The 22,053-nt window shown below is 37.0% G+C and overlaps 1 protein-coding gene across 1 annotated transcript in view; it reads right to left on the bottom strand.

The window, feature by feature from the left end:
• ABCA1 (ATP binding cassette subfamily A member 1) overlaps window positions 1-22,053 on the bottom strand; it is a 145,278-nt gene that overhangs the window by 78,132 nt on the left and 45,093 nt on the right. Inside the window, exons 6-7 of the mRNA XM_074280052.1 lie at window positions 6,334-6,455; window positions 3,014-3,190 (exon numbers count right to left, since the gene is read on the bottom strand). Of these exons, the coding sequence (XP_074136153.1) occupies window positions 3,014-3,190; window positions 6,334-6,455 (299 nt within the window). The remainder of the gene's footprint in view (window positions 1-3,013; window positions 3,191-6,333; window positions 6,456-22,053) is intronic.

Here is a 22,053-nt window from a genome sequence, read left to right as displayed (position 1 = left end):
GTGCAGCTAAGTGACAGACTGACTAACTTTTGTCTGACTTTTGTTAATCTTTCTGACAACAGCTTTGTTTCCACTGTGATATGGAAAGGCCTAGATGGCATTTGGAAAGGCCCAAGTTGGGCCCCGGGGACATTCCTTCCTAGGTGCAGATCTAGGAACAGAGTTCATCCGCACCAGAGACATTTGTAACCTGGGGATCCAAGAGAAGGACCAGACAACAGCCCAGAGGGACTGGCCAGATGTCAGCAGCCCTTCAGACACTGATGGCAGCAATGACCCTCCTGACCGTGACACCAGAGACAGCAGACAATTCCAGTGTTGCAGCTGAAATGAACTGTTTTGGGTGATATGCAATATAAAGACTGTGAATGGACAATGGGCCTGCTTGCTCCTCTCATGACTACTTGCCATATAGTGGCCTGGGGAGAGGCTTTGCCCTTTGCTTTCTATTGAAGGACTATGCTTTTAAATTAGTGGGTGAAAAACCAACGCACCCACCTGCCATTGTTATTGAGACAATGTTTCTGGACATGACTTTGCTTAAGTGCACCTGTAAAGCTAGAATTGTTCTAGGATTGTGAAAAGTGCAATAGAGAATTGTGATAAGCTTGAATTGCTCTAGGATTGTGAAAAGTGCAATAGAGAATTGTGAGAAACTAGAATTGTTCTAGAATTGTGATAAATGTAACTAGAATTGTGACAACCTACCTCACTGATATTAATTGTTAACTAGAATTGTGATGTTTTACCTTGTTGACTTCCCACCTCAGTGTTGACATCCTACCTCATTGGCATCCAACCTCTTTGGCTTATTATCTCCTTGAGTATGAATTTGATGAATGGATTGGACACTTGGCCACTGTTGAGCCCAGTTCTCATTGTCATACTTCTGTTTACTGATCTGCTGCTTTGTACCTCCTTGGGCATAACACTCTGTCATCTCATGGATCAAGTGAACTACAGCTGGTGCTAAAAGTTTAGCTTGATGAGATGTGCAGTTCCCGCAAAAGAAGAGAAGGGAATTGTAAGGGTCCTTTAAATGGGTGGGCACAGCACAACAGGAGATTTGAGTGGCCCAGAAGTAATCTCTGTGGATGTAGGACTGTCCTGTGGGTGGGACCCTGGCCATATTGAGATAGCTTCGTAATGGGTGACGGCTCTCTCGCTGGTTGGCTGTGTGTGTGACCTCACAGGCCCTTTATAAGCCCACTGCAGACAGCAGTCGCTCTCTTTAATCTGGCTCCCTAGCCTGGGGTAGCCAAGCCAAGCTGATGGATAGCTGAGAGGTAAGGCGTTTGGTAGTGAACACGTGGGTCTTCAGACCAGGTGTTCACCAGGGAACTAACAAGTCAGGGCATTATGTGAGTAGGTATAATAAAGGCTTTTAAGATTACACGTGGCTGTTCTTGAGTGTGCTACCTGTTATTAAACTATAGATTCAAGAGATTGTGGCCAGAGACCTTTGAAGGCCTCAGAGGAGGCGAGCCGGGTAGAGTTCACACTGCAAAGGTCAGTGGTCAAAGGTACTCTGTTGGGCCTAGGACAGACTGGTAATAGTAACTGCCAGGAGGGCATGTAACACCATTCCATTTTATTAAAATAGCTTTTTGTAACTACAATGATATATCTATAGATCCATATTGTCCAATTTGGTTCTCATTAGCAAGAAAAAGGGGTATGAAGGGGTAATATATTTTACCCAGTCATTCAGGGGAGAGAGGAAGGACAAAGGGCCAGCTTGGCATCTTGTGCCCAGACAAGAGCAGAAAGTATTTAGTGAAATCTGCCAAAGTAGAACAGAACGAAACAGACACTTTGCCACGATAAAGCTATAAGTCTAACACAGATGCACAAAGCTCCTGGTGAAAGTCAATGAAGATGGAAAACCCCATATTGTTCGGATAAAATCTTAAGTGTTTCAGGCTTGCCAGGAAAGTAAGGCCTCCAAAAAGAGTTCAGGAAAACACCTCACTATATGCCATAACTTTGCAACCCTGTACAAGTCACTTCATCTGGTTGTTGCAGTTTCTTCTATAAAATGACATCAGAACTACAACACAGTAGTAATTCCCCTTGTAGAGGAAGAATCTGTCCCCCAACTCAGAGAGAGTGTTGTTTCCAGTATTGTTATAAGGATCAAATGAGATAATTTTTATACAATGTTTATTAGCTCAGAGCTTAGCAGCAAACAGTAAGTACTATATAAATGTTAGCTATTATTGTTGTGGTCATTGTTATTATTATTACCCTCCAAAAGTCTTGTAGGTTAAAGGACTTCTGATAATTATTTTTTAGTTTCCTTGTCCTTATATAATATTCATCTGGGTCTAAAGAAAAGTGCCTGACAAAAACAAGTGGGCCCTAGGAAGAAGTATATTTCCCTAGACCACATTAAATAATCACCCCATAAATTACTTTCTTGCTGAGTAGGACAACAGGTATAAAAAATAAGCCTTACAGCAGAAATTTTAAAAATTCAGACCTTTCAACCTAATATTCACTTACCTGGAACACTATGGTATTACTCAGAAAAGGGAGACCACTTTTCTTCACTTTAAAAAGAACAAAGAAATGAGTACAGCACGAGGGAATTGGCTAGAGAATTTTGGGGATAAGGGCATTAAAACTGGGATGGTTACTGAGGCTAATCTCCTTTCCTGTAGGTCTTTAAAAGTTAGAGAGATAAAAGAAGGGAGGCCAAGTCTAGGAGTTAAAGATAAATGACATTCCAAACTTTATGCCAGTCCTACAACATTACAGAAGAGTTATTCAACTAAGAGCCTTCACATTCATAATATATTAGAGCCCATAACTTTACTCTCATATATTAAATAGAAAAAAAGCCTTTAAATGGCAAATGGTTGGTATGTGTACCATTAGATGATTAGCAACAAGAGAAAGAAAATAATGTCTTACCCATCCTGATTATCTCCATGTCCCCCACACTTAGCACATACAGTGGGCATTCCATCAATGTTTCATGGATTAAATGGTACAGAGCGTGTCTGCTTACCACGAGAGGTTTCAGAAGGTCTATGTTGGAAGAGAAGATTTGTTCTGCTGCATCTAGTTTTTCTTTCGGCAGATCGCAAAGCCCTCCTGTTTTCTGGTTGTGGAGTTTAATCCTTCCTGTTAAGTTTGATTCTTTGCATAGGTCTTTCAGCTTCCACTTATAGCCATTTAGAAGAGCCTGAAAAAATTGCAAATATGCATGCAAAAATGGGTTCTCTGGTTTGGAAACAAGTGTCCCTTCACCAAAGTGCTTCCTGTAGGAATCATAGTTAATTTCCTTCAGGGTACCTCCCAGGATGGATATGTAAGTGTGAGATGTCAGAAAAAAAGAGGGAGAGAGAGATTACATTATACCAGATTCTATTTTTGAATCAGAAGAACCTTCAGACACCAACTGGGTCAGTTGCAGTTAGTGGTGGATAGTGCAGTGGATAGAATGCCAGGCTTGGAGTCACAAAGACTCAGTTTCCTAAATTCAAATCTGGCCTCAGAAACTGACTCCTCAGGGAGTAAACAGAACAAGTCTAACTCCTCTTCCATGTGACAGACAGCCTTCCTAATAATGGAAGATAGTTAAAATGCACTCTGCCCAAGTCTTTTCTTCTCAAGTTAGACATCCTGGAAACGTTTGTCCTCAAACAATCCCATCTTACCTTATCATCCCAGTCCTCATCATCCAAATCCTAATACCAATTCTTGGATGGGCTTTATCTGACAATACGTTTTCTTAACAATTTACAAGGAAATGTACTTTTGTTTGGTACTGAGCACCTTCCAATTAGGATTTTAAAGATGGACATTCATGAATAGAATTTCCTCTACTAATATATATATATACCTTCTTGAATTACTAGTTGTGGTTACATATTTTGAATCTTCCCCTCCCTGGTATTCTGCTGGGCACATAATGTTCTCTTTTGTTTAGAAATAATATACAAAAATAAAATTTTTTTAAAGATGAAAACAAAAAAGCATAATTAAATCACCAAAAAAAATCCTAATTGGATTATTTTTGTTCAGTTTTTTTAGGGTTTGACTCTCCATCATCCCATTTGGGGTTTTCCTGGGAAAGATACTAAAGATTTGTCATTTCCTTCTCCAGTTCATTTTACAGATGAAGAAACTGAGATAAACATAGTTAAGTGACTTGGCTGAAGAAGTCATCCAGCTCATAAGTATCTAAGTCCAGACTCTTGACTCCAGTCCTGGAACTTTATACATTGTGCCATCTAGCTATCCCAACTGGACTATAAGATAATAGATTTAGAAATAGAAAAGATTGTAAGCAAGGATTATCTTTTGTTTCTTTTTGTATCCCCAGTGCTTAATACAGTACCTGACACAGTAGATGCTTAACAAATTTTTTTTTTAAACTTACACTGCCAAGTATAATCTCATTTTACAGATGAGGAAATTGAGACACAGAAATGTAAGTGGCTTGTCCAGCATCACACAGCTATTCCATATTTTCAACAAATCTTCCTAATTCCAAGTTCATTTCTATAGCTATTATAACACACTCCTACAAATTTTCCTGAAATCACTGGCTGAATGTAACAAATGTCCTACAGAAATGTCCTACAATTCAAGGGCAATCCTACCCTTACCTTATCCCCATCATTCCCTCTTCATCTATATTAGTGAAGTTTTAAAGATTCATACACAGAGCAAATCAAGGGGTGGACTAAAAGTTTTGGTCCGTGACTGCCTTTCCCTGTGTTGTACAATTTCTGGTCTAGCACTGCTTTCATCTCATTTTTTCCTAAATTGCCAGGCAATCAGGGTCATTTCTAGACATGTAATCAATGTAACGCAATCAGACTCCCTTTAATGCCTCTAGAGTCACACTACAAACAGGGTGGGATCCAATTACCATCTGAGAACGACCCAAGCAATTTAAGATGCTTTTGGTATAGACTTTTAACACTTGACATTTGTATTTTTAATTTAGTGTTCATATGAACATGGCAGCCAGGCATCACAGTCTAACAAGGGAAAAGTTGTCATTTTAAAGGGGAAGTAAGAGGAAATGATTAAAAACTACTACCTGTGGAATGTTTCATGGCCATGTCTGGGTAGTAGATGGTGACTATGAACAGAACCTAGATTTAGAGCTGGAAGGAAGAACCATTGAGTCTAGTCCCCTCATTTTCAGATGAGAAAACCATGGCCCAGAAAAAGTGAAGAGCTTTAACAAAGGTTACTCAGGGCTGGGTGAATTGCAGAGCTAAGATCTAGATATTCTGGATATATCCCAGGTAAATATCTCAGACAATGTCCCAGTTATTCTGACTTAGATTCTAGTGAATTCAGAGTAAGAATGTGGGAGAGGGCATGTAGCACAGGGCTTGAAGGAATCAAGAAGATCTGAGTTTAATCCACCTCTGACATTTATTAGGCATGTGATCCTGGAATTAATCTTTCCCTCGATTTCCATTTTCTCATCTGGAAAATAAGTGAGTTGGGAATTCCTTTCTAGCTCCAAATCTATAATTTTATGATAACTTTCTCATTTCAGATTATACTCCTTCCCTGAATCGCTTTCAGCAATGGCTAGGATAGCTGTTTTAGGAACCTGTATCTAAAAGGACCAATAAGGGCCCTGGGAGAAATCTTAAAGCTTTCCTATAGATTGGTAAAATATTGAAAAGCACTATGTTTTGCTAGCTCCAGTATTCAGGATAATTATAACCATTAATGAAAGTGCTGAATATTATAAGATTTTAAGATGAAAATGGTCCAAAAAGACAGGGAAATCATTGCTTCCCTACTTTAAAAAAAAAAATAAAAAAGCTATTTCTCCTTATTTCATCTGTTTATCTCTAAAGAAATTTTAAATCATTTTAATCTGTCATCACAAAAAACATTCTGGCTTCTGATGCTGGAAAGCTGTGACTCCCAAACTTGGTTTTCTAACACTCCAGGGTGTGATCAATTATAACCTCAAGGGATGCTGTGAAAGTTTAAAAAAAAAAAAAAAGCCTAATGTTGCCTTAGTTCATTTTAATTTGAAATATAAATTTTTTATCATACAAGTACTTTTAAGAAAGGGTGGATAATAAATTCATTATTAAAATTGAACCTTTGTCCCCCATAGCCCACTACTCCTTCAACCCACTAATAAAATATTCACTATTTTCAGATGAATCACTGCCATGACATTGGGAAGTGTGGGTACAACTGGTAACAGCTGAACAGTTCAAATTAATCTATCAATCTCCTTCATAGTTTATAGTCAAAGGGATTTTTCATTTCAAGATAATCTAATGTTTTACCTACAACTCAGACCCATTGAAGAAATTGGAGATGACAATATTCTACCTGTTGGAGACTGATATCAGTGTCCAGAACCTTCTCCACAGATGGATAGGGCATGGTGAGATTGTGCTGCAAAAATCCAGAGAAGGTTTCATTGTCCACCAGGAAATCCTGAAGTTTCATGCCTATAAGTTAAAAAACAACAACAACAAAATTTGAGTTTATCTTATGAACTTGCCCGGTTTTGTGCATCTGTATGTGTGGTGTGGTGTGGTGTGTGTGTGTGGTGGATGTTGGGTAAAGAAATGCAGTGGATAAAGGCAAGAGAAAAAAACACTGTTGATACATGTATAATCAATATCATGTTGCTTTCCTTTTCAAGAGGTGAGATGAGAGAGGGAGAAATAAAAAATTTAAAACTCAAAACTTTAAAAAAGGAATGCTAATTTTTTTACGTTCAATAGGAAAAAATTTAAGAAAATATATGTCTTTTTTTAAAAACTATGTTGACATCTTTAGTTTGAAAAAAAACAATAATCCTACTCAAATTTATTTCAGCACATATGTGAATAAAATCCAAGGATGATATTTTTTCCAGTACAGGTAGGGTACTAGAAGGTTATTTTAACTCTGTAGTCAATGTGTTCTGATAAAGTCAAACAATGTTCTTAAATTCTCATTCTCATTCTTCTCCCCCCAACCCCCCCCACAATTAATTGACTTATTTATTCAGACAAAAAGTTGTATCTTTTAAGATGCTCCTCACCCCTAAACACTGCTAAATGGCCACTTACATTGTTCTCAGACAAATGGAAGGAGGAATGGTAGAAAGAATCTTGATTTTTGACCATGTGCCTAAGCTAAAAGAAATTTTTTAAGCCTTGACATTGGGGCTCCTTGAGCTGACACTAAATCCTTCACTTTTATATAATGCTATGGAGTTCACATACATTACTTCACTTCTACCTTAAAACACAAAAGATTTTGGGACAAAGTCCGAGTGAGGTCTATCTCAAGATAACACAAAATTAAATCTTACAGAACAGATGAGATAGAATTCTACAGTGGGCCCCCTTTCAATACTATGCTACTCCTGTATATTTTCTTAAATATGATACAATTCACAAAAATGTGACAAATTCAGCTTTTCAGAAGCATGTGTATTATATACACTGAAGCACATTTTGGAGCACTAACTATTTAAACAGATACCACTATCTCCTAGCATTGCCACTGTCAATTTTCAGGATGACTTCTGAAACTTTCCTTTGGACAGGACGTGAAGCTGAACACTTCTCATTCTGGAAGAAAGCCTCTTTCTGGATTTCCTGCCCATTTGCTAGGTTGGTATAGCAAATCCCTGGGGAAACTTAACTTCTTTTAAGGTGAGGAGGAAGTATGATGACCAGAGTGTCAGAATGCTTTGGCCCCAGCCCTGGCTCAAACAGTAGCTAGCCCTATAACTCTGAGTTACTACTCTGGGTCTCAGTTTCTTAATATGTAAAACAAGAGGTTCTATCCTATCTAAGGTCTTGTTGCTATTTAAAATTTCATGATTTGCACTAAGGTAAAAACAAACTATGGATGGTTTCTACTCCTCCCCATCCTATCCTGTCTCCAATTCCCATCCTCGTCTTTTTTTACTAAAAAGTTTAATGAGTTGAAAATAAGATGTTTAGAATTTAACCAACAGAAATGACCTTGATGTCTACTAAAACCACTATCCAACTAATAATAACTATCAGAATACCACACAGTTTTTAATTACATCTTTCTCAAGTATTCTTTCCCCACTATATTCATATCTCTAAACCTCTAGGAAGACTACTACCTCCTGATGCTTAATTTTTTAAAATTATGAACTTAATCATTAACTAAAAAATGAATATGTAAAAATACAAAGAAGAATTTTTAAAAAAGATTGCACATGAAACTATGAACTTATGCTACATGCAATTTAAATTTAAAGTTTATGTTAAATTTAATTTAAATTTCCTTTCATCCCCATTCCTTGGCTTAATACAGGTTTATTGATAAACTGGTTATCACAAAACTGATGTTTGTTTTCTGAACTGTTTTAATCTATGGGTTTTTAATATATTATTATTAATGCTTTTTCGGCATCCCCATCATTTCCCATTAACTCACCCACTCCCTTATTTGTTATTTGTAACAAATATCTTGATACTTTCTCATATTTTTATGTTCTCATAATATCACAATAAAAACAAATGGCCTACAGTTACATCAGGGAATTAGGTCAGAATTGGAGCGACTATAGGCAGCCTGTGGCAAAACTGGGGTTGGTTTTTTATCTAGAATTTTGATATCATTGACTAATTTAGGTTTTCTACTGTGGACTATGACTAGTCCTAACAGAGCCCCAGAGATTCCAATCTGTTATTTTCAAAAACAGTTCCCCATTCCTAGAAGAATTCCAGAAAGCTTTGGAGGGAAGTAAATCATCTATAGCAAATCTGTTTTGTTCTAATCTCCTATAGCAAGGTATTGATTCATAAATTTTAGGTCCAGGGTAATGAGTTTACAACCTCTGAACATACAGCCACCCATGATTGTTAAGAACATCCATCCACTAGCAGATTATTCAGTAAGCTTATGGCTCTTCCTGGGCTATACCCAATTTTACGTGAACTCTTCTCCCTTAAAGAGAATTTTCCTGATAATCCAATCAAAACCTCAACTGCAGCCCCAAGAGAACTTTAAGTGGTTTGGTGTTAGAAGCTGGCCTATCTAGCATTTTTAATACCTGCCTCCAGATCATTTGGGGAAAATTCAGCTGCCAAAAGAGTGTGCTGAGTTTATAATATTTTTCTGTTATTGCAAATAGGGATGTGTGTTTAAGGACAGCTGGATGTGCTCAAACTTTGGATTGTTTCACAATGAATCCTCCAAAAATGAGAAAAAAACAGCCAGGGCCCCTATACTCCAGTTAGTCAAAAACCAAATGATGAGAATCTATGTCAGAGTGACCTGGGAATGGAGAGAGTAAGGAGGAATTAATGGAGATCCTGCCTTCAAAGAACTTACAATTCAATGTAAACAAAAATTGGTATATGCACAAAACTCAGCTTCAATTTCACCATCTGCAAGAGGGCTTTCCCAGGGCTTCCCTCTTCTTCCCTAGTGCCTTTTTTCTGAGATCACTTTCCATTTAGTAGGCATATTTTGTTTGTTAAAAGTTATTTGCATAAAGTATCTCCCATTAGAATGTAAGCTCTTGGACAGCAGGAATATCTGGTACAAAGAAAGCACTTAATTTTTTAAAATCCATTTGTCTATGTGACTTTCACATACCCTATTTGCAAAATGTACCCTCTCCTCCTCTCCATTTCAGATTGCTTGCAATCTCAGGAAAGATGCATTCAGAGTCATTCATATAATGTAATGCCAACTTCTACATGAAATTCTTTGCTAAGACTCCCTTTCCTTTTCAAATTATCTTGTCTTAACTTATATATGTGCATTTATATGTCCAACAGAATATATAAGGTCCTTTTAGGGAGGCACTACTTATTTCTTCTTTGTAGCCGAAACACCTACATAGGTGTTTTGCTTTGCATAAGATAGGTACTTAATAAGTGCTGGGAGTGAAAAGAAAAAGTGGGACATCTGAAACACTGAATGTGATTTGTGCATCAAAGTAACAAATAAGAAGTGTTAAAAGTCACCTAGCAGAATGGCTAGGGGAGAACTGAATCATGAGTGTGTGAATTTGTAGTGCACTGGCTCAGACACACTAGAGATAGTCTCCAAACTCACAAAGCTGCATCAGTCCTAGGGAAAGGAAAGGCAAGGATGAGTCAAAGCCCAAGTGGACTGAGTTAGTGGGAGAGAGGGACATAGAAAAGTTTGTAGTGTTTGGAATATTGGGAAAGTGGTATTAAATAAATATCCCCAGGCACAGCAGGAATGATCCCTACTTGCAAGTTTACTGCAAACCCAGTAAGTAGTAAGATCCCCTCTTTCAACTCCTGCCCCTGACTGCCTGCTGTGCTAGTGAATTGTACCTAAATATTCATCTTTCATCCAAAGAAGTCCAATTGTTATTACACATTGGACAATGCCATACTGCAGCCATAGCTATTTTAAATAAGATAGCTAAGAAAATATCTGAAAATTCAGAAGTGACCAGAGAGGTAGCTAATGATGCTCACTAAAGGCTTTTCCCAATTTGAGATTCTGGACACATAGATGAGGACCTTTCTTTGGAAAGTAAATTCTAAATGGGGGTTGGGAAGAAAAGGAACAAATTTAGTCAACTCTATAATTTTATTAGTTTGAGTATAGAACATGGCTTCTCCATGCCTTTATTTCCTATATATTTGCTGTATTTTTTTTTCCTTAAACCATCCATGGGAGCTCTTGGTCCCATCCCTAGCACTCCTTTTACTCTGATATTTGGGGCATACAAACATACCATTGAGACTGTTACTTCTCATTCTCCATATGGCCTGCCAATTACTGAGAAGAACAAACCTTTGTTCAAGAATTCTTTATATTAATAAAATCACAGGTTAAAATACTTTTTTTTTAAATCACCTTATAGCATTAACAGAGAGAGAAAGGATTTGTGTGGACACAAACTGATAATTTCCCAAGAACAATCCAGCCCAATTGCCTTATGTTCAAATCTGAGGCTAACTCTTACCAATTTGAAATGAATTCTCAAGAAACATTATTTTTGATAAATGGACCTAAGAAAGTTCCCATTTAGCTTTATATCAGTCTTGAAAATGTATTGTTTTTTACATATTGTTTTTTCTAGTGTGGATGTATCTTTTACACTGTTAGGTGAATTTTATAACATTCCTGGACTTGCTATTTCTCAGAAAATTTCAGATATTTGAATACTAAATTTAAAATGTTTATCTTCTATTAAAATAGGATTTAAATTCCCTGAAGGTAAGATCTGTTTCATCTCAGTCTCTGTATTCTAAGTAACTTGACAAAGTGTTTGGTGGGAGTAGAACATGGAGGCTTAATAAATGCATCTTTTCTTTGGATTTTTTTTAAGGTTTATTGTCTCAGAATTCATATAAATACCCAAACCTATTACAACTGTCCTTAAGTGACAAATAGCCCAAGTTTGAACCTCAATATATTACTCGCACTAACTCAAAAAAGACTTCTATTGTGCTTCAGTGAAAGATACTTTCACCAATGGGTAACATTATTAAAATGTAATTAGTTTCATCAACTTAGTGTTAAAATCTGTCTCTTCTCAAACACCTCAAATCACTTTGACTGGACAATTTTGAACTTAACCATATTCTGTCCTGTACCATAGATAGTCACTTGGAGCTCTCTTAGCATCCACATTTTGCTAAGAAGCTTTGTTTTATAGGTTGCAGACTTTTTGTATACCATTTTGCTGTCTCCTCACAGTGTCTAGCAAAGCACTCTTCAAATACCATTAAGCGTCTAATTAAATTTGTTGAATTGAGTAGAAATAAAGAAGCTAACAAGCAGATCAAAGAAGAATTGTTTCTGTAATGTCGGTCTCTTTTTATGTGTGTCTCTTCTCTTTAAAGAGACAATTATTTTATTAGTAACATTGGTATTTTCCCCCGAAGATTTCATTTGTAGCTTTACCTTCTGAGAAGGAATAAAGGGACAATTATATTAGTAACTGGTATTTTCCCTTAAGAATTCATTTGTAGCTTTACCTTCTAAGAGGGCATAAAAGGACAATTATTATATTAGTAACTCGTATTTTCCCTTAAGACTTCATTTGTAGCTTTACCTTCTGAGAGGGCATAAAGGGACAATTATCATATTAGTAACTGATGTTTTCTCTTAAGAGTTCATTTATAGCTTTACCTTCTGAGAGGGCATAGCTACAAAGTGGCTAGTTGGTCTAAAAAGGCTTTTTTTGGAGGGAGAGATAGTTTCAAACCAATCTTTTCCTGAAATAGCATTTATATCTTCCACCAACTATGAAACTGAGAGCAAATAGGAATGATCCTTTTCCACGTAAGTCAATAATCTATAACAAGTCGTAAAAACAATCAGTTACTCTGATGCTAAAGGTTCATGTCTCAGTAGGTAAGAGCGATAATTCTAAAAAACAAGTACTAAGGATAGTACTGACCACAGAAAGCTGTCAGCTGATGCTAACAAAGGTCAATGTCTGTCCTCTCATCCCTTTGTATAATGGTTCAAGCCATCTGGCATTCCTAGAATGGACACCCCTTTGCCTCCAATTTCCACCTGACAAAATATATCCCTTCTCAACCTGACCCAATCCAATCCATTCTACCAGGCTTTCCCTGATGCTGGTTCCTACCCTCATCCCACAAACTGATTACACCTTCCTCAACTTTCTCAAGATTCTCTGTGTCAACTTTATTTTTCACAATCTATCAAACTTGTATACAGAAATAGCAATGCTACATCTCATTCCTCATTACAGGAAACTCACTAAGGCAGAGTACTGTGTGCTAGGAGGAGACCCAAAAGACAAATATCCTTCCCTTTCATTCAGGAATTTAGAATTTCTTGAAAGGGAGACAAATATCAAAATAGATGGAAAAATTCAAAGAATCCTTTTTAGGAAAACTTACTACCATCACCCTAATCCCACATCCCTCCTTCCCTTCTGTTTCTTCCCTTTTTTCCTTTTGAATGGCCTTTGCTGGCCCATCCTGGATGAAAGAAAAAGAAAGAGTTTTCTTTGCAACTGTTTTTTTTTTTTTTTTTTTTTTTTTTTTTTTTTTTGCAAGACAACAAGCAGGTCTGAATCTTGTAAAAGAAGAAGGGAGGAAGGAGAAGTGGGGGAAGTTACCCTCCCTGTTCTCTCTGGATGAGTGTGCTGGGGTTACTATCGGTCAATGCACTCTAGCCTACATCTCTGATTTCAAGAGCAATCGTTTGTACTAGCAGGAAAAATAACCACCCCACAATCATGAAGTGGGAAGAGAAGTAGGTGGGGAAGAAAATTCAAGAAGAAAACAGAGAGGAAGGAGGAGGAAGCAGGAGCAACGAGATAAAACAAGAGGCTATATAAGTATCACTAACCTTCAGAAGTCTTTACAGGATTTAGGGACCACAAAGTATGACCAATATGGAGGTACAAGAGAATGCTTTAGATAGTTTTCTTTAAGTCCTAGAATTCAAACTTCCAGCCCAGTTCATGATGAATTGACATATTAATGTTTAATGAGATACTTAAGAGATTTCATGCTATAGAAGATCTTGAGGAAAATTGGACTCTGGCAGCATTCTTTTCTAAATTTATGCAATACTTTTGTGGTTTAGAGCTCCTCCTTCTCCTCTGTTTACCAAATTCTATAAAGTTAGAAGTAGCCGTACAATCTGTTTGAGAACTCTCTCTTGTCGAGACAATGTTAGTACAGACTCCAGAAAACAGAAGGGGGGAGGGAGAAAGAATGGGGCAAGGCAATTTGGCCCAATTAAGTGAGCTGACTCCTTGGAGAAAATGGGACATGATAAGGCGAGAGGAACACGTGCAGATAAAAGGGTGCTTCCCTCCTCCTTTCCAATGCTAATTGTGTTCCATCATGGGGAATTAAATCCTGCATCTAACAGCTGGATATAGAAATTAAGGGAAATCAAGTTTTTCAAGGCAGCAACAAAGTATTAGGCTCACAGTAAACCCAAAGGGTGTTATCACAAACAAAAAAACAAGCCATTGCTTTGAATCACAGAATCTCAGAATTAAAGTCAATCTCTTAGGCCAACTCAGTGAGCAAGATGTATCTGAGTAGGGATTTCCTTCCAACAACATTCCTAACAAGAAATCATCTGGAAAACTCAACTGAAGAACAACCTACAATTTCCTCAAACAGCTATCTGGATCTGGGTGACTAACCAATGTTCAAGATTTTTTTTTCCTCCCTTCTCTCCATACTCATTGCTCTTGGGCCAAAGAGATCAAGTCTAATCCTTCCAAAAAGTGCCCTTTGTACCAGGGTAAACATTCCAATTTTCTTTCATCTTCCTATTATGTATATAGATATAGATATAGATATATAAATAACGATATATATATCTCGTTATTTATATATCTATATATTTATACATTTATATATCTTTCAAAGTGTCTCCCCAACCTAGTCGAATGTTCTTCTAAACAAACATTCTATATGCAGTTGCCTATAAGTCTCATAATGCCTAAACTCAGTGCACATTTACTACTATACTGGAAGATCATTCCAGGTTCCCATCATGGAAAAATTCTTGAAGTTCACTGTTTCACTGGCAAACGCCTTTATCCACTTCTCAACAGCAAAGAAAACAAAACAGAAACTATACATACACCTAATATAAATATATCCAAAAGTTCATGAATAGCAATAATTTATTTAGCAAACTGCTGAGATCTCTTTATTTTCCATTTTAATTAACTTAAATTTTTCAAAATAAAATTTGACTAACATATCTAACAGCTCAACATTTCTAGCTTAACCTAAATCCAACCTGCTATCTATACAATGAGATGCCATTTTTAAAAACTAATATTTATCTATAATAGCAATAATGCTAAAGATTACCATGAAAAACAAATTAATGAAAAAATCCTGAGAAAATTGGGAGAAAGGAAGAGTTAGGATTCTATCCAATACAACAAGATTATACAATGATCAATTCTGATGGACTCTGCTCTTTTGAACAATGAGGTTATTCAGGCCAATTGCAATGGTCTTGTGATGGAAAGAGCCATCTGCACCTGGAGGGAGGACTGTGGGGACTGAGTGTGGATTGCAACATAGTATTTTCACCATTTTTTGGTATTGTTTGCTTGCTTTTTGTTTTCTTTTTCATTTTTTTTCTTTTTGATCTGATTTTTCTTGTGCAGCAAGATAATTGTGGAAATATGTATAGAAGAACTGCACATGGTTAACATATTACTTGCTGTCTAGAGGAGGAGGTGGGGGAAGGGAGGGAGAAAAATTTGGAACAAAGTTTTGCAAAGGTGAATGTTAAAACTATCTTTGCATATATTTTGAAAATCAAAAGATTATTTAAAAAAAAGGACTTCCCATCCAAAACCTGCTTTCAGCAAAGACATGAATCACTCATTCACACTGAAGTACAAATTACACTTAAATCTAAATCAACATCACATGTTCTTGCTATCATTGTTACTACTACCAGCAATTCTTTTATTCTGCTGGGTCCTGGTCTTCAAATTGTTCTTTCTTAACCAAAGAAAAAGCAAATCTAACAATGGGAGAGAATTAAATAAAGGGAAACCTTGCTTTTGATCATAGCTTTTAGAAGCATATCAGGAAAGAACCTCAGAAGCCATCTAGTCCACATACTTTATTCTATAGATTAGGAAACCTAGAAGTCAGAGATATTAAATGATTTGTTCTAGGTTTCATAGCAATAAGGAGCAAATCTAGGATTCACATGATTCAGATTCTCGGGCTCCAAATCCAGCATTCTTTTCCACTATACCACACTGATGTTTATTTTTTTAAAAGGTTTTCTGGAATGGAATCATGGCACATGTTGTTCTGTGATTTAGTTAAATTGTGTTTTCTGTTTCTGCCAGGATAAAACTGACCTTTGATTCAATTCGGTACAGACAATATTTCAACACATCAGTATAGTATTGCATTGCAATAATCAGAGTTCGTACCAAAGCCCATTCTGTTCTGAATGGAGGCACCACATCTCCAGGAAGCTGTTTCAGAGAACCATAAATGCCTTCTCTTAACACGTCAAAATCCTAATGAGAACTTTTGACTAAAAGATGAAAGAAATTATAGTCATTCAGTGATAAGAAGGTGGGGTTTCTGAAATCCATTTTGATGCCATAATATTGACTAATTTCTCATAAAACCCATTAGCAAGACAATACACATGGAAGAGAAAAATAACAGAAAGAATAGCAAAACTTATTTCAACTTCAGCAACTGATACTTTACAGATGAAATAATAGCAGACAGGAAAGTAAACGCATCAAGGAACCACAGGAAAGGCTCTCCAAGCTCTCCCAATAAAATTGTGAAGTGGATAGAAATCTGTGATCTATCTTCAAAATTCTCCTTTTCCATAAAATTTATTCCCACCCCTTCTTTTAAGTCCTAGAGATTTCAAGCTACCCAGAGGCCCCTCTCTTCTGTATTTCATACACTTGCCCTCCTCTGAAGTACTCCAAATTTTTAAATTACTCTTTTCCCCATCCCTTCTGAACTTTCATGTCATCAGAGTAGACAATCTCAACCAGCTATTAGTGGAAAAGCAATAGGTTAGACTACCATGACAAGGTATGAGTGACTCATAATACAAGTTAATATTCCCAGGAATATGTATACTTTGAAAGCATGATTTATTGTTATTTATTTAACAACTTTTTATTAAGACTCTGTGCATAATTCAAGGAACTACTATAGGCTGCTCTATTGCTAAGAAAATTATAATCCTTTTTAACTTGTTAATCTGAAAAGAAAAAAAAGTCTAATTCCTGTTCCATTTATATAAAAGACTCTCTCATACTATCATGGTTCTTTTATTATTGGTCTGGAAATCCAAAAGGAATTTTAGCATGAGAAACATAATCATCTTTTTAATGAATAAATAACTGGGTTTTTTTAAGTTTCTATGACAACAAATGTTATTATATTAACCAGTAGACATTTACACAGTATTTAAGAGTGTTTTACATACATTGTCATTTTTGCCCTCACGCCAGCATCATAAGATGGATACTGTGGGTATTACTGTCCTGATACAAACAAATGAAGAAGCAGAAGTTCAATGAAGAACATGCTTACATAGCTACAAAGTATCAGAGAGAGACCAGAACCCAAGTTTTCCTGTCAACCAAGTCTAGCACTCATTCATTGTGAGATCATTTATGCTTCTTTAGGAACATCCAGTTCAATCCAATGAATATTTATTGAACCCTTGCTGTGTACAAGGCAATGTGCCAATGTACCATGGGGAATACAAAAAGGAATGTGTTTCAGTACTCAAGGAACACACTAATAGAAAAGATAAGTATGTTAATAGCTACAGTACAAGTAAGGAAGTGATAAATGCCCCACAATTCCATCTGTTTTTGCTTTCTTAAGCAACATTTCCTATATAATCCAGGTCATTGATGGAGCCATTAAGATAAGGATTTGGCTGGGTTTGTTCCAAAGCAGTCCTGCAGATGACCTAAAACTAACAAAATTAAATTTAATAAAGTTAAATGTAAAATCCTGCATTTAAGTTTCAAAAAATCCAGTAACCTGCCATCTTGTTCCCCTGTCTCTTAAGTATAAAATGGGGAAGATCCACATTAATAGCAATAGAGGGGGCAAAAATTTGAGTATTTTAGCCAACTACAAAATCAATATGAGATGTGGTTTCCAATAAAGTTAATACAAACTTGAGCTGAATTATTAGGGAGTTAAGGGACTAAGGGAGTTATTCGTCTCCCTGAACTATTGTTAATCGGACCATAGCCAAAGTACATCCAAAAGGAACGCAACTAGTGAAGGATGTAGAAGTTTTATCATATGAAAAATGGGTTAAGGAATTAAGAATATTTAACACTACAAAGAGGAAACTCAGTGGAGACACAATAGCTGTCTTTAAGAATGTAAAAAGCTGTCAAGAGGACCTAGACATACTCCATGCAGTTCCAGAATAAAGAACATGAGTCAATAAGTAGAAGGTACAAGGAATCACGTTTTTCACTTAATAGAATATTAACTGGAGCCGTATAAGATGGAAAAAGTCTCTCAAAAGTACCAAGCTCCTTAGTGTTCAAGCAGAGACCAGATCCTGCCAAAGATGTTACAAAGAGGATTTCTTCATCATGTGTAAGACCGGGCTAAATGACGGCTAAGGTTCAATCCAACTTTAAGATTTGGTGATTCTAAGATAACAGATACTTCTGAAAAACTATATAGGCATTAAAATAGCAAAAGTAGGAAACCAACCTACACAGGATATCAACTTAGGATGCCAAAATTCAGATCTTATGGGTCCTAGAAATGTTAATTCCATCCCTCACTATTGTGAGATTTTGGCATAGGGAGAATAAAAAGTGAAACCCATCAAGTATCTGATAGTACCAACCATTAAGAAGAAACTCAGTGTGGGGCAGCTAGGTGGCGCAGTGGATAGAGCACCAACCTTGAATTCAGGAGGACCCGCATTCAAATTTGGTCTCAGACACTTAACACTTCCTAGCTATGTGACCCTGGGCAAGTCACTTAACCCCAGCCTCAGAAAAAAAAAAAAGAAGAAGAAGAAGAAGAAACTCAGTTTACTAGATATAGGGTTAGGGGAAGAAGAGTTAATCAAAATATTTTTATGAAAAGGGAGACAAGAGGGAACAAGTATTTATTAATTGCCTACTACATGCTAGAAGTTATGCTAAGTACTTTAGAATATTTTCTCTTGTGATTATATTAAGCTGTGAAGTTCCTCCAAAGCATAATAGAATCATGGTAGCTGTTTTGCATCTAAATAGAGAAAAATCAAGGAAGATCTTGAGTCAGCAAGAGCCAGAGAACCTTAGAATCACAAGATTTAGAGCCACTTAACTGAGTTTTACTATCACATTACAGCAAAATTTGAAAATGGAATTATTCTTGAGTGTAGCTTGAGCTCCCAAGGGAAATTGTTTTCTTTTTTATGAGGAAGTTATAATGAAAAGGCCAAGCTTTAACTTGTCATATGAAGACAGACCCTCCCCCCAGAAAGAGCAAGAGGGACCTTTTCCCTAGCTAAAAGATAGCTGAAGAATCAGCCCGGACACTGATAGCACTAAGCAATGCACAGATATCATCTTTGGAGACTGAAAAAGAGATAAGAAATGAAAAGCAAGGAGACAGGGGAACAAGCTGCAAGGAACTAACAAAATTGCTTAACAACTGTCATTTTCTATGACAGGCTAAACTAATTTTCTTTTCCTCCTGTCAAGCCTGAGTGAGCCATCGGTCTGGCACAGAGGCAGACCTCCACCAAATTACAGTCTATGCCAAATCACATCCTTGGCAAGTATGCCCTAGCTTGGCTCCTGTGTTCCTGGGCACTGTAACTGTGAAAGGCCAATAATTCGAACTGGCTAGATTTTATGATCTATGATAATAAGGTCCCAAATGACATCCAGAAAGCCTAGGCAGAATGACCTTAGGAAGGAGAAGAGATAGAGTATGAAAATTAAAAAAAAAAAAATATGGAGGTGAAGAAATGATTTGCTTCTTCTAGTCTCTGGGATGTCTCAGTTTATTATGTTGTTCAAAAGGAATTACATGTCTTAAAGCTAAAACCTAAAACTAAGTAAAGCCAAGAATGCTTTAAAAATAATGTCAATTAGTACTTTTACCTCACTACTTAAAAGATGTGATATCCTACCTATGATTATAAAGCATATCTTGGTAAATAGTCTTCAAGAAAAGCTGCTATAGACAGAAAAATCATTCTTGGGGCTAACCTTCTAAAGGTTAAAGGTTCTAAAGGAAGAAATAACAGTATCTGTAAAAAGTTGAAAATGACACTAAACTTGTGAATTTAGGTGACTGTAAAGATATTAGTGTGTCCCCCACAGTAACAGGGCTCAGAAGTCTGGGCCTGGGAAGAGGCAGATAATGAACTCTGGACATACTGACTTTCAGAAGTCTATGGGTCATGCTTAGGAATGGAACTCTGGAGATAGGCTAGTGCTCAACAAGTAGATTTTGGAGTCATCTGCAGAGAGACGATAAGTGAATCTAAAGGAGCTGATAAGATCACCAAGTGACAGAGAAAGTAGGAAAAGAAAAAAGGCCCAAAGGCAAAATCACTGGGCTCCACCCACTGTTAGGTAACATGACATAACTGAAAATCTAGTGAAACATGTCCAATGAGAGCACTCAGATAAGAAGAAAACCAAGAATAATATTTTTTAAAAAGAGTCTCCAATAGGAGAATGCAATCAAGAACATCAAATGCTACAGAGATTTTAAAAAGGGTGAAGACTAGGAGAGATGTGACAACAGAACATGGATAACTTGGAAGATATCGGTTTTCTGTTGAAAAAGGAGACGAAAAAACATTATTTGTACATGGAAAACTAATAAAAAAGAAACTAAGAGCTTTAGTAGGGTAAAATTCCTTAAAATAATTTATAGGAATCCTCCACACCCACATTCAATCCATCCCCCCCAAAAAAACTAACTATACACACACACACACACACACACACACACACACACAGTCTGGATATACCCTAGGGAAAAAAATAAAATCAAGTTAACTGCTCAGAGATATCTGGTGATAACATAATCAAGGTGGCCCAGACATGTTCGTAAGGTTTTCTGCTGGAATTTCCCATTAGGACAGTAAACAAGGATAGTTAAGAGGCTTCCCCGTGGCTGAATTCTGGATATTCAGACCAAAATTGTATGATGAGAAAAACAAGGAAATGCCACAGGGCCACATAGACAAATGAACATGCTAACCCTGGAATCTTAGTGCTCCCCCCACAAAAAAAAAAAAAAAAAACCAAAGCTTGGCTTGTTACCAGAAGGAAATACTCCAAGTGGAAACCTGTGTGTCCACAGATAACATATGAATAAATATCTCCTCATATGGCGCAAATACAAATAAAAGACAAAAAGATAAATGCAGATGTACTCAGAAAAGGGAGGTATGAAGGCAAATGTAGATGTTTTCAGCAAAAATGCCTCTACAGAGAAGCCACGTTTTTTAAAGTAGATGATTAAATCTGGTGCCCACTAATAGCTTAGATGAGTAGAAGTGATTTTTACCCTGGCAAGTTCCCTGTGGGGCTGCTAGAAGTCTTCAACAAGTTGTTGGTTCTCGGGAGAGATAAGTGATGTGTCTGTACATTTCCCCCCAGACCGAGACCTGGCTCAGAGCCAGTGGAAGAGCAGAAAAAAAGGGGAAAATTATTTACATGATCGCTGCAGGGCTCCTCACTTTTCTTGAGCACCATGGCACGCAATCAGCAAAAACTGGAAGCACCAGGGTACCGAGAAATGCCTAACAAACGAGTGCTGACAAGAGGCAGTGAAAATCAGCAAATTTCTCCTCCTTTTGCACAGAACTACAGAACATAAGACTTGGAATCCAAGTCCAGCACCTCAACTTCTGCAAATAATGGTGAAACAAGTAAAACTTATAAAATAGTAAAAACAAGAACTTATATTTATATAGTAACCCCAAACAAGGAAGATGAGGCACAAGGAGGAGAAAAAAGGATTTGCCAAAAGTCAGATTAGTGACTGAGCTCTTAAAACTTGGATTCCCAGGTCAGAGATCTTTTCAAATCTACCATAAGAGTGGCTGCCATGATTTCGCATGCTCAAAAGATGAAATGACATTTTTTTCTTAGTAGCAAAATAGTTGTTTCCCAATTATCCCCAGCCAAGATCAGAGACTGTAGTCTCCACCTTCCCCAGAGATCACTCTATTTCAACAGAAAAGTTTTCTGGCAGAGGCATCCTGCTAGGCATTCCAAAATGGATCATTGTTGAAAAAAAGGATAAAATAATTTGACCCCTCTCTCGGGCCCAGCAGGCGTAGGTGTTGGTGATCTCACACTTGCAACAGGGCAACAGAGGTCCAAGTCAGGGAAGCAATACTTTACTGAGGAAAGAACCCTGGCTCACAGTGCCAGAGCTGGAAGGAAACTCAGAAGCCAATCGCCTCATTTTACATTTCAGAAAACTCAGATCTAGGAATTAGTACATTTATTCCCAAGACTACATAAGATAGGAAGTGTTGGAGGCCCCAGGTTCAAATCATTTATTGGCAGAGTAATCTTGAAAAATCACTTACTATCCTTTA

This window comes from Sminthopsis crassicaudata, chromosome 1, assembly GCF_048593235.1.
Source record: "Sminthopsis crassicaudata isolate SCR6 chromosome 1, ASM4859323v1, whole genome shotgun sequence".
Classification (NCBI taxonomy): domain Eukaryota; kingdom Metazoa; phylum Chordata; class Mammalia; order Dasyuromorphia; family Dasyuridae; genus Sminthopsis; species Sminthopsis crassicaudata.
The sequence above is the reverse complement of the archived record's forward strand: the minus strand, read 5'-3'. Positions and strand labels throughout refer to the sequence as shown.